The sequence below is a fragment of the Conger conger genome, chromosome 8 (assembly GCF_963514075.1).
Source record: "Conger conger chromosome 8, fConCon1.1, whole genome shotgun sequence".
Taxonomy (NCBI): Eukaryota; Metazoa; Chordata; class Actinopteri; order Anguilliformes; family Congridae; genus Conger; species Conger conger.
In genome coordinates, this window is record NC_083767.1 from 5,928,233 (window position 1) to 5,940,794 (window position 12,562).

A 12,562-nucleotide genomic window follows, 5' to 3' on the forward strand; every position below is an offset into this window, starting at 1 on the left:
TAAAACACAGAGTTTAGCCCTTCAGTCTGCTCCCTCTGAGTGGACCCCTGTCCTAAAACACAGAGTTTAGCCCTTCAGTCTGCTCCGTCTGAGCAGAGCCCAGTCCTAAAACACAGAGTTTAGCCCTTCAGTCTGCTCCGTCTGAGCAGACCCCTGTCCTAAAACACAGAGTTTAGCCCTTCAGTCTGCTCCGTCTGAGCAGACCCCTGTCCTAAAACACAGAGTTTAGCCCTTCAGTCTGCTCCGTCTGAGCAGACCCCTGTCCTAAAACACAGAGTTTAGCCCTTCAGTCTGCTCCGTCTGAGCAGACCCCTGTCCTAAAACACAGAGTTTAGCGCTTCAGTCTGCTCCATCTGAGCCGTACCCCTGTCCTAAAACACAGAGTTTAGCCCTCCAGTCTGCTCCGTCTGAGCGTACCCCTGTCCTAAAACACAGAGTTTAGCCCTTCAGTCTGCTCCGTCTGAGTGGACCCCTGTCCTAAAACACAGAGTTTAGCCCTTCAGTCTGCTCCGTCTGAGTGGACCCCTGTCCTAAAACACAGAGTTTAGCCCTTCAGTCTGCTCCGTCTGAGTGGACCCCTGTCCTAAAACACAGAGTTTAGCCCTTCAGTCTGCTCCGTCTGAGTGGACCCCTGTCCTAAAACACAGAGTTTAGCCCTTCAGTCTGCTCCGTCTGAGCCGTACCCCTGTCCTAAAACACAGAGTTTAGCCCTTCAGTCTGCTCCGTCTGAGTGGACCCCTGTCCTAAAACACAGAGTTTAGCCCTTCAGTCTGCTCCGTCTGAGTGGACCCCTGTCCTAAAACACAGAGTTTAGCCCTTCAGTCTGCTCCGTCTGAGTGGACCCCTGTCCTAAAACACAGAGTTTAGCCCTTCAGTCTGCTCCGTCTGAGTGGACCCCTGTCCTAAAACACAGAGTTTAGCCCTTCAGTCTGCTCCGTCTGAGTGGACCCCTGTCCTAAAACACAGAGTTTAGCCCTTCAGTCTGCTCCGTCTGAGTGGACCCCTGTCCTAAAACACAGAGTTTAGCCCTTCAGTCTGCTCCGTCTGAGTGGACCCCTGTCCTAAAACACAGAGTTTAGCCCTTCAGTCTGCTCTGTCTGAGCAGACCTCTGTTCTGTGGTGTGGCTGCGGTCTGGGTGCCAGGAACAGTTTCCCCATGGCGACACACTCTGAGCTGGTGGCACACACATGCACACGGCCGTTCTCCAGTCTGGCCCCGTGCCTCCTGTTCCCCCGCGGCGCTCCGAGGCTTTGTGGCGCGGTGGAACAGGGCCTGCAGCCTGGCTCAGGGGCTCCTCAATCATGGGCCCCGCAGGGCCGAGAGTATTCCAACCAATCACCACACCGGCTGATCTCAGTCACTAACACACCTTCCACCAGAGAGGACGGAACTAATCAGTGAAATCAGCTGCAGTGATTGGTCGGAATGAAAAACCTGCGTTCTCTTGGTCCTGGCACATGATTGTCACCGGAGAGTGTTGTCACGGTAACCTGCTACAAGGCCTTCCCCGGGCCTAGCGGCTAAGGCGCTCGACTGGGAGCCGGGAGGTTGCTGGTTCAAGCCCCTCGCGTAGCCACGATGAGATCCGTGCAGTGCAGATGCTCAGAGATTAACCCGGGCGGGGCGTACCAGGTAGTAGGGCATGGCGAGGGGGCAGATGTTCAGAGATTAACCCGGGCGGGGCGTACCAGGTAGTAGGGCATGACGAGGGTGCAGATGTTCAGAGATTAACCCGGGCGGGGCCGTACCAGGTAGTAGGGCATGGCGAGGGGGCAGATGTTCAGAGATTAACCCGGGCGGGGCGTACCAGGTAGTAGGGCATGACGAGGGTGCAGATGGCGCAGTAGGGCCGGGTCTGGGCGGCGGTGGCGTTGTACTCTCTCTCCGCGGGGAAGCTGGGCTTGCGGCCGTGCCACAGGTGCACGAGCGGCTTGGCCCAGAGCTCGGGCTCCTGGACCTCCTCCTCCGTCAGCGCCGCGTCCGGGAGCTCTGCGGGACACGGAGACATTACTGAGACAGCGCTACGCTACGCTAGCGTCCGGGAGCTCTGTGGGACACGGAGACATTACTGAGACAGCGCTACGCTAGCGTCTGGGAGCTCTGCGGGACACGGAGACATTACTGAGACAGCGCTACGCTACGCTAGCGTCTGGGAGCTCTGCGGGACATGGAGACATTACTGAGACAGCGCTACGCTACGCTAACGTCTGGGAGCTCTGCGGGACACGGAGACATTACTGAGACAGCGCTACGCTACGCTAGCGTCCGGGAGCTCTGCGGGACACGGAGACATTACTGAGACAGCGCTACGCTACGCTAGCGTCTGGGAGCTCTGTGGGACACGGAGACATTACTGAGACAGCGCTACGCTACGCTAGCGTCTGGGAGCTCTGCGGGACACAGACATTACTGAGACAGCGCTACGCTACGCTAACATCCGGGAGCTCTGTGAGACACAGAGACATTACTGAGACAGCGCTACGCTAGCGTCTGGGAGCTCTGTGAGACACGGAGACATTACTGAGACAGCGCTACGCTAGCGTCTGGGAGCTCTGCGGGACACGGAGACATTACTGAGACAGCGCTACGCTACGCTAGCGTCTGGGAGCTCTGTGAGACACGGAGACATTACTGAGACAGTGCTACGCTAACGTCCGGGAGCTCTGCGGGACACGGAGACATTACTGAGACAGCGCTACGCTAGCGTCTGGGAGTGGGACACAGACATTACTGAGACAGCGCTACGCTAACGTCTGGGAGCTCTGTGGGACACAGAGACATTACTGAGACAGCGCTACGCTAGCGTCTGGGAGCTCTGTGAGACACGGAGACATTACTGAGACAGCGCTACGCTAGCGTCTGGGAGCTCTGCGGGACACGGAGACATTACTGAGACAGCGCTACGCTACGCTAGCGTCTGGGAGCTCTGTGAGACACGGAGACATTACTGAGACAGTGCTACGCTAACGTCCGGGAGCTCTGCGGGACACGGAGACATTACTGAGACAGCGCTACGCTAGCGTCTGGGAGTGGGACACAGACATTACTGAGACAGCGCTACGCTAACGTCTGGGAGCTCTGTGGGACACAGAGACATTACTGAGACAGCGCTACGCTAGCGTCTGGGAGCTCTGTGAGACACGGAGACATTACTGAGACAGCGCTACGCTAGCGTCTGGGAGCTCTGTGAGACACGGAGACATTACTGAGACAGCGCTACGCTACGCTAACGTCTGGGAGCTCTGTGAGACACGGAGACATTACTGAGACAGCGCTACGCTAGCGTCCGGGAGCTCTGTGGGACACGGAGACATTACTGAGACAGCGCTACGCTACGCTAGCGTCTGGGAGCTCTGTGAGACACGCAGACATTACTGAGACAGCGCTACGCTACGCTAACGTCTGGGAGCTCTGCGGGACACGGAGACATTACTGAGACAGCGCTACGCTACGCTAGTGTCTGAGAGCTGTGCAAGACACAGAGACATTACTGAGACAACGCTACACTAGTTTCAGAGAGCTGTGCAGGACACAGAGACATTACTGAGACAACGCTACACTAGTTTCAGAGAGCTGTGCAAGACACAGAGACATTACTGAGACAACGCTACACTAGTGTCAGAGAGCTGTGCAAGACACAGAGACATTACTGAGACAACGCTACACTAGTGTCAGAGAGCTGTGCAGGACACAGATATTACTCAGACAACGCTACGCTAGGATCGCCACTTTCAGCTACAGCATTATATTATACAGTGATGAAATATATATGGGCCGGACTGTAGCCTAGTGGCTAAGGTACATGACTGGGACCTGGAGGGTCGGTGGTCCTGAGGGTCGGTCAGCTGTTGGGCCCTTAACCCTGCATTGGTCCAGGGGGGATTGGCCCCTGTTTACAGTAGTCCAAACTTTAAGTCACTTTGGATAAATGTGTCAGCTGAAAACCCCAAAAAAAAAGATAGTTTCATACTGGAAATTTGGTGTGGATAAAAGTTATGCATTAAGTTGAGCAGGACTCCTGCTCTGTGGGTTTAAAGATTGATACGACTTCATTAGCCTGGGCCGTCTCAGTAGGGACATATGGGGAAATTTTACACAAGGTACAATGTAGTAACCACCGCACACACACACGCGGCTGTCTGCAAACGGGAGGCAGGGGGATTCTGGGTAATTTCCCAGCAGACACCTGGGGTTATTAGAATCGCTGGCGCTGATGTTTGGAGGAGCAGACCTCCGGGTTGGGTAGACTTCCCAGGTGACGCAGAATTTCAATAAAATACTCCCCTGGAGCCACGCAGGGGAGTAAAAAAAATGAAATAAAATAAATAAAGGAATAAAATCCCTGGGTGGGAAATACAGTGCGGCGCTCCGGAGAGCATCGAGCCCCTTCTGTCGAGAGGAACGAGAAGGAAAATGGCTGTTCCATTAAGATAAACTCCACTAATTCAGTTAGACAGGAAGTCTCTGCAGTAAAATAAATATATAAACGACGGTAATAATCGCAGTAATGGCACGGTGCGGGTGAGCAGAGAGGCACCAGCCCCTACCTCTGTGTGGAGGAGATACGAGCCCAAAAGACTGAGCGAAGAGTGAGTGTCTGTGCGTCTCGACCACGCTCACTCTGGGTCGTACTGTTCGACTGGAGCCTGTAGCGTAGTGGTTAAGGTACATGACTGGGACACGCACGGTCGGTGGTTCTAATCCCGGTGTAGCCACAATAAGATCCGCACAGCCGTGGGGCCCTTGAGCAAGGCCCTTAACCCTGCATTGCTCCAGGGGAGGATTGTCTCCTGCTACGTCGCTATTCCTGACCCTACAGCAGGGAGACACAATCAGCCTCGACACGTTCGAAACCCCACGACAGCTCACGACAAACTGAGCTCTGTAATAGAGAGGGGGAGAGAGAGAGAAAGAGAGAGAGAGAGAGAGAGAGGGAGAGTGAGGGAGAGTGGGAGAGAAAGAGGGAGTGAGGGAGAGGGAGAGGGAGAGGGAGAGGGAGACGGGGGAGGGAGAGGGAGAGTAGGAGAAAAAGAGTGAGGGAGGGAGAGAGAAAGAGAGAGAGAGAGAGAGGGAGAGTGGGAGAGAAAGAGGGAGTGAGGGAGAGTGGGAGAGAAAGAGGGAGTGAGGGAGAGTAGGAGAAAAAGAGTGAGGGAGGGAGATAGAAAGAGAGAGAGAGGGGAAGAAAGCAGAGCCTACATGGAGGAAATCACACAGACCAGCTTCGGGAGGGGGAGAGGGGGGGTGGATGTTGGATGGGTGCTGGATGCTGCAGTTTGGGAGGGGGGGGGGTTAGGTGGAGGTAGCCAAAGGGGCGGGCTGTGATTGGACGCTGCCGTTTTTGGAGAGTGTGAATGGAGCTGGACCTGCCTTACAGCTGGCCCTCCAGCCTGCACAGTTACCGTGGAGACCGCAGAGAGCCAATCACACGCAGCCCTCCCGGAACAATGGACAGTGGTACATTTGGCAGGCCACTGGTGTCTGTCTAAGGGGAAATGAATCAAATGGACATTAACATTAAGAGTTACTTAGCTATCCAAAGCGACTTACAGTTGATTAGACTAAGACTAAATCCCCCCCGGAGCAATGTGGGGCTAAGGGCCTTGCTCAAGGGCCAAACAGCTGTGCGGATCTTATCGTGGCTTGAACCACCAACCTTCCGGATCCCTGTCTGGTATCTTAGCCAAGAGGCCACAGACTGTCCCTGTCTTATCTTTTTTTTTTCAGTTTTTCGGTTCTCAGACAAAAGTAAAGTGTAGTTTACTCATTTGAGCCTCCTGGAGAAAGACAGAAAGACAGAAAGACAGAAAGGAGGAGAGCTGTGGAACAGAAGGAGCAGGGGAAGCTCTGACACGCTGCTGCTCTCAGCTCGATTTTCCCCCTGATTAAATCGCGGGAAGACAAATGTCATGCGTAAGCTCTCCGGACGTGCCGTATTATTCCACTTCTTTGATTAATTTCAGTAATTACCAAATTACACCTCTATCAGTTTTTGCTGTCTGCAGGAGAAAAATATTTCACAGGGAAATATTCCCCAATGCAAAATCAGAGAACGGGAAAAACTTTGCAGGTTTTTCCACAGTGTGAGACGCTGTTTTGACTGATCTGTGTTCAACGGCCACTCAAACGAGAGACATCGCTTTCTGACAATGCCATGCAGACAAAGGGAGATCCAATGCAAGGCTGAATCTCTGCGCTGACTGATGCTGGGTGGGGTTTGGAGGGTGTGGGGGGAGGGGGGCTCTGACAGGTGCTGTCAGTTGTACCTGTTCTCCCCTACAGCCCGGGGGGCCCACACAGGTACACTACGCTACCTGCTCAGGTGGAACCAGCTTCCTTCGTTAGAGCAGTCATAAAGGCACAGCCTCGTGTTTTCAGGGAGAGAACTTTCCGGAGCATGGCCACTAAGAAGCCTGAAGTCTTATTACTAGCCTAAAACGCTTGTTAACATTTTGCGGTGAATAGCCTGCGGAACCCCAAACTCTTCTCACACCTGTAAGGTGTCTAATTCAGCAGTAAGTGTAGCGGGGTTAGCTCGGCTAGTTCAGCAGTGAAGCACGGAGAGGTGCGGGAAAGGGAAGGCCTTGTAGCAGGTTACCGTGACAACAGTGTCTGCCGACGCAACCCCTCAAATTCAAAATAACAATGTTGCCCTTGGCGAGGTGCGATTTCGCCTTTCTGACTACTAACGTGTTTTCTAAGGACTCTTTGAGTGAGAGGCCAGGGTTCAAATCTCACATCTCATCTCACGAAGACAAATCTGTGACTCGTTACATAAGCATCAGGAGTTCGACAGTCTTATCCCGCATTAAGTCTTAAGCCCAACACACAGGACTCCACTGCAATGGTTTCTGTGTGAAAAATGAATAAACCACCGTCAGAAAGCCTTGAAGAGCAGCCCCTTCAATCCCCACTCTCCGGGAGCAACGCACAGAAACGCAATCAGTCGATAAACGCCATTTGCCACCGCTCCCGATACCGGCTCCTAAACCCCCCGATCCCCCGGCCCGGCTATCTGCCCTGTCTGGGGCGAGACAGGGCGCTATCTGCCCTGTCTGGGGCGAGACAGGGCGCTATCTGCCTTGTCTGGGGCGAGACAGGGCGCTATCTGCCCCGTCTGGAGCGAGACACGGCGCTATCTGCCCCGTCTGGGGCGAGACACGGCGCTATCTGCCCCGTCTGGAGCGAGACACGGCGCTATCTGCCCTGTCTGGGGCGAGACACGGCGCTATCTGCCCCGTCTGGAGTGAGACACGGCGCTATCTGCCCCGTCTGGGGCGAGACATGGTGCTATCTGCCCCGTCTGGGGTGAGACACGGCGCTATCTGCCCTGTCTGGAGTGAGACGCGGCGCTATCTGCCCCGTCTGGGGCGAGACATGGCGCTATCTGCCCTGTCTGGGGCGAGACACGCCGCTATCTGCCCTGTCTGGAGTGAGACACACGGCGCTATCTGCCCCGTCTGGGGTGAGACACGGTGCTATCTGCCCTGTCTGGGGCGAGACACGCCGCTATCTGCCCTGTCTGGAGTGAGACAGGGCGCTATCTGCCCCGTCTGGGGTGAGACACGGCGCTATCTGCCCTGTCTGGGGTGAGACACAACGCTATCTGCCCCGTCTGGGGCGAGACACGGCGCTATCTGCCCCGTCTGGGGCGAGACACGGCGCTATCTGCCCGGTCTGGGGCGAGACATGGCGCTATCTGCCCCGTCTGGGGCGAGACACGCCGCTATCTGCCCTGTCTGGAGTGAGACATGGCGCTATCTGCCCGGTCTGGGGCGAGACACGCCGCTATCTGCCCTGTCTGGAGTGAGACACGGCGCTATCTGCCCCGTCTGGGGCGAGACGCGGCGCTATCTGCCCTGTCTGGGGCGAGACACGGCGCTATCTGCCCCGTCTGGGGCGAGACATGGCGCTATCTGCCCTGTCTGGGGCGAGACACGCCGCTATCTGCCCTGTCTGGAGTGAGACACGGCGCTATCTGCCCCGTCTGGGGTGAGACACGGTGCTATCTGCCCTGTCTGGGGCGAGACACGCCGCTATCTGCCCCGTCTGGGGTGAGACACGGCGCTATCTGCCCTGTCTGGAGTGAGACACGGCGCTATCTGCCCCGTCTGGGGCGAGACACGGTGCTATCTGCCCTGTCTGGGGCGAGACACGGCGCTATCTGCCCCGTCTGGGGCGAGACACGGCGCTATCTGCCCCGTCTGGGGCGAGACACGGCGCTATCTGCCCCGTCTGGGGCGAGACATGGCGCTATCTGCCCTGTCTGGGGCGAGACACGCCGCTATCTGCCCTGTCTGGAGTGAGACACGGCGCTATCTGCCCCGTCTGGGGTGAGACACGGTGCTATCTGCCCTGTCTGGGGCGAGACACGCCGCTATCTGCCCCGTCTGGGGTGAGACACGGCGCTATCTGCCCCGTCTGGAGTGAGACACGGCGCTATCTGCCCCGTCTGGGGCGAGACACGGCGCTATCTGCCCCGTCTGGGGTGAGACACGGCGCTATCTGCCCCGTCTGGAGTGAGACACGGCGCTATCTGCCCCGTCTGGGGCGAGACACGGCGCTATCTGCCCCGTCTGGGGTGAGACACGGCGCTATCTGCCCCGTCTGGAGTGAGACACGGCGCTATCTGCCCCGTCTGGGGCGAGACACGGCGCTATCTGCCCCGTCTGGGGTGAGACACGGCGCTATCTGCCCCGTCTGGAGTGAGACACGGCGCTATCTGCCCCGTCTGGGGCGAGACACGGCGCTATCTGCCCCGTCTGGGGCGAGACACGGCGCTATCTGCCCCGTCTGGGGCGAGACACGGCGCTATCTGCCCCGTCTGGGGCGAGACACGGCGCTATCTGCCCCGTCTGGGGCGAGACACGGCGCTATCTGCCCCGTCTGGGGCGAGACACGGCGCTATCTGCCCCGTCCGGGGCGAGACACGGCGCTATCTGCCCCGTCTGGGGCGAGACAGGGCGCTGGCGGTGGAATCTCTCGGCGCTCGACAGCCGTAATCCGCCCTGGAGCTGCAGAGCGACGGGAAACGTAACGCACCGCGCGCGTTCTGCCAGAGTCTCAGCCCTGAGCTCTCCTCCCCCGTCCGCTGGACGAAGGAGCGCGTAAATCTGCCATCGCCGCGGCCAGAGAAATCACACACACTTCATCTCTCAGCACGTCCGTGCTTCACCTTCCCAGAACACCCCACGGTGTGTTAGCGCCTGGCTGCGGCCTAGCAGGCGTGGCGCTTCAGCTCCCAGCTCGTGTAGCCGCGGGGAGAGCACTGCGGGAAAGCCGCCGGTATTCTGCCGCGGTGTGTGTGTGTGCGCCGGTATGTGTGTGAGTGTGTGTTGGTGTTGGTGTGTGTGTGTGCTTGTGGGTGTGTGTGTGAGTGTGGGTGGGAGCTTTTGTGCGCAATGTTACTTATTTTACACTTCATACTGATGTTATTGTATTTTAGTTCACAGCAAACTGGATTTGTTAGGTCACTCTCAAACGCGCTACTGTACACAGGGGACCAAGGGCAAAGGGTGCGAGTGTTTTCTGGCTGAGATGGCGGATGTCCCAGTGCACACAGAGCAGTGACCCCAGCGTGGGGCCAGGACTCAGGCCTCCTGGAGCCCCCGGCCTGGGCCAGCGCAGGCTGGAGGCCAGCGGAGGTGAACCGGCGGATAAATAAAAAAAGTGAAAAATGGCAAAAGGGTCCCCCTCTGCTCCATTACCCTCTCACAGCCCGCTGGGCGCTGACCCCGCCCACTTGCCCCCCATACCGCCATCGGGCCGGCGTGTCACAGGCGGGAGAGTGTCCGCTTTCCCCCCCATAACCCCCTCCACCTCGCCCCCCGCCCCCCAACCCGCTCGCCACGGCAAAACGCATTAGGAGTCAGGGACCCGCCATTCTTTACCCTGCCAGGATGTGGACCAGATAAATGAATGGACGGGTCCTTTTCTGTGTGTGCGCGTGTGTGTGTGTGTGAGTTTAGACTATGCAATCTGTCTCGGAGAAGGTCTGACCTTTTTTTTATATATATATGAAGTTAAAGAATGCTCCTGGAAGCGGTGGAGGGTGGTGGGGGGGATTCTGACGAATTTCACGTGACGTGGTTTTATAACCGATGTGGGATCAGCCTTTAAGGCACGAGCACTGGTCAAACATGAGAAGAGTTATTGGACAGGGCTCACTGCGGGGCTGTGTGCACATGTGTGTGTGTGTGTGTGTGTGTGTTAAACAAGAGAAAGGGTTACAGGAGAGAGCAGGGCTGACTGTGGGCATGTGTATGTGTGTATGTATGCACGTACGTGTGTGTGTGTGTGTGTGTGTGTGTGTGTGTTAAACAAAAGACGGGTTATAAGAGAGGGCAGGGCTGACTGTAGAATATCTAACAGATGAACAGCCCTGCTGACCCTCTCCAGAAGCCATCATATCTCACATAAATACATACATAAATAAACCCACTGCCACGGCCTGGTGTTATATATGCCACTTGGGATTCAATGCATCCAACACTATCTCCCAGTGCATTTATCACTGAAAGACTGAAAGACTGTGTGTGTGTGTGTGAGAGAGTGTGTGTGTGTGAGTGTGTGAACTTGTGTGTATGTGTGTGTTGCGAGTTTCAGTACAGCCTTTCTTTAAAGGGAATTTTACACTGTTCAGAATGTGTAAATTCATAAACCTTGCAGCCACCTAATTAAAATCTCACTAAAAAAATCAGCTGAAAATGTATTCAGATATAACCCTGAGGTAAGAGGAATATTACACCGTCCTCACGACCGAGAAGCCTCCTTCACACAAATTAAACTGCGTTCCATCATCGTACAGCTTACATTACAGTAGTTCAGTGATTAACCAGAAGAGGAGTCAAACTCAAGTCCGGGAGGGCTGCTCTGTCTGCAGGCATTGGTGGTTTCCATTCAATCAGCAGCCAATTAAGGCATTGAAAACAAGGTGGCCAGACCCGTTAGCCAATCAGGTTTGCCAGTCCCGTTAGCCAATCAGACTGCTGCTTCAACACATCTAAAACATCCAGGACTGGACCCCTTGCCCTAAGCGTACATTAACAGCAGTAATGGTTCTGTAACGCAGGGCTGTTTGAACTTAACCTGCCGAACCCCTTAGGTTCTGAGCGGAAGCTGAGAAAGTCTGGATCTAGGTTTAATGGTCCATCTAAACGGAATGACCTGCAACATTCTCCGAAATTGGACACTCATTTCATTCAGTGATTTTAAATTCTTAGTGATACTTTTATTTGACTTTCTTGACTTTCTCTGTCTGTGCTTGGCGTTTATGGGTAATGTCTGTTTGAGATGCATCTTTGTCTGTTGATTTTTTATTCATATCTGTTGCAACAGGTCTCTCTTGAAAAAGAGATCTTGATCTCAGTGACACCACCTGTTAAAATGAAGGAATAATAATAATAATAATAATAATAATAATAATAATAATATAATAATAATAATAATAATAATAATAATGATAATGATAAGGGCTCCTAACCCGATCACGAGCAGAGGAAGAAAGCTCCCTGGCACGGAGAGAACACCCCGATCACGAGCAGTTCTCTCTGCCCTCTCTCTGTGTTCCCCGTCTGACAGAAAGTTGCGCTTTAATGACCTGCGTGTTCATAAAATTCAAATCCTGGGTAATTACACCGCTCCCTGGCACTCTGGGGTCGAGAGAGAGGGAGCAGGGAGGACGCAGAGAGAATGGAGATTAAAGCGAGCCCGTTCTCTCTCTCTCCCGCTCTCTCGTTCGGCTGGTGAACCGAGTCTCCAGCGCGTCCCGCGCCTCCCGGCAGCTCAAAACCAACAGAAACGAACAGTTCTTTTTTTTTTTTTTAAAACGAACTGTCGACAGGATCTAGAAACATCACTGGGCATGTACGACCGAGGGGCAGGGGGAATTAGGCGCAGACTGGTAATTATCTGGGAAGACACAGAGCTAAAACACAGGCTAGTTTGTGGCAGAGCGCATACTGTAAGACAGGGTACACCCAGAAGACACGGTTAAGCCAGCTGACCCCGGACCAGATAAGTGTCCAAAGTTTGGCGTTCTCCACCCCCTGGAGTAGGAAGCCAACCCTCCCCCCAGCACGCTTGGATGACCCCCCCAGGCCAAACAACCGGACACAGACCTCCAGGCAGATATGAGCTCACCACACATGAATTACTCCCTTTGACATGCATCAGGGGCTTGGTTGAAACCAGACGTGTTTCTCACACATACATTTTAGTTTTTGCAGTGTACAACCTGGTAGCCAGACAAACCAGGCATTTGGTCTCAGCAGAAGAACAGAATGGTCTGCTTCCCTGCTGTACAGCATACGTCTACAGTCAGTATGTTGCAGAGAGAAAAGGAGGTCAGTTTCCCAGCATGCACTGGGAGACTGTATCAAAATCAGCACCGATTTAGGAGGAGCAAACCGGTAAGGCTTTTGAAATGCGTAGAAAAAAATGAAAAACGAGAAAGTGAGAGGGGAGCTCTGTTCACCTTGGCTGTGCTCGACATCCATCTTGTTTAGGCGGGAAAATGAGGTTTAGGGGGGCAATCGGTGAAGCTCCAGCACACCGAAGCAGCAG

The 12,562-nt window shown here is 54.8% G+C and overlaps 1 protein-coding gene across 1 annotated transcript in view; it reads right to left on the minus strand.

Annotated features, from left to right (window-relative positions):
• Positions 1-12,562, minus strand: part of kdm4c (lysine (K)-specific demethylase 4C) — a 145,366-nt gene that overhangs the window by 48,253 nt on the left and 84,551 nt on the right. The window contains exon 13 of the mRNA XM_061252461.1: positions 1,809-1,990. Within this exon, the coding sequence (XP_061108445.1) occupies positions 1,809-1,990 (182 nt within the window). The remainder of the gene's footprint in view (positions 1-1,808; positions 1,991-12,562) is intronic.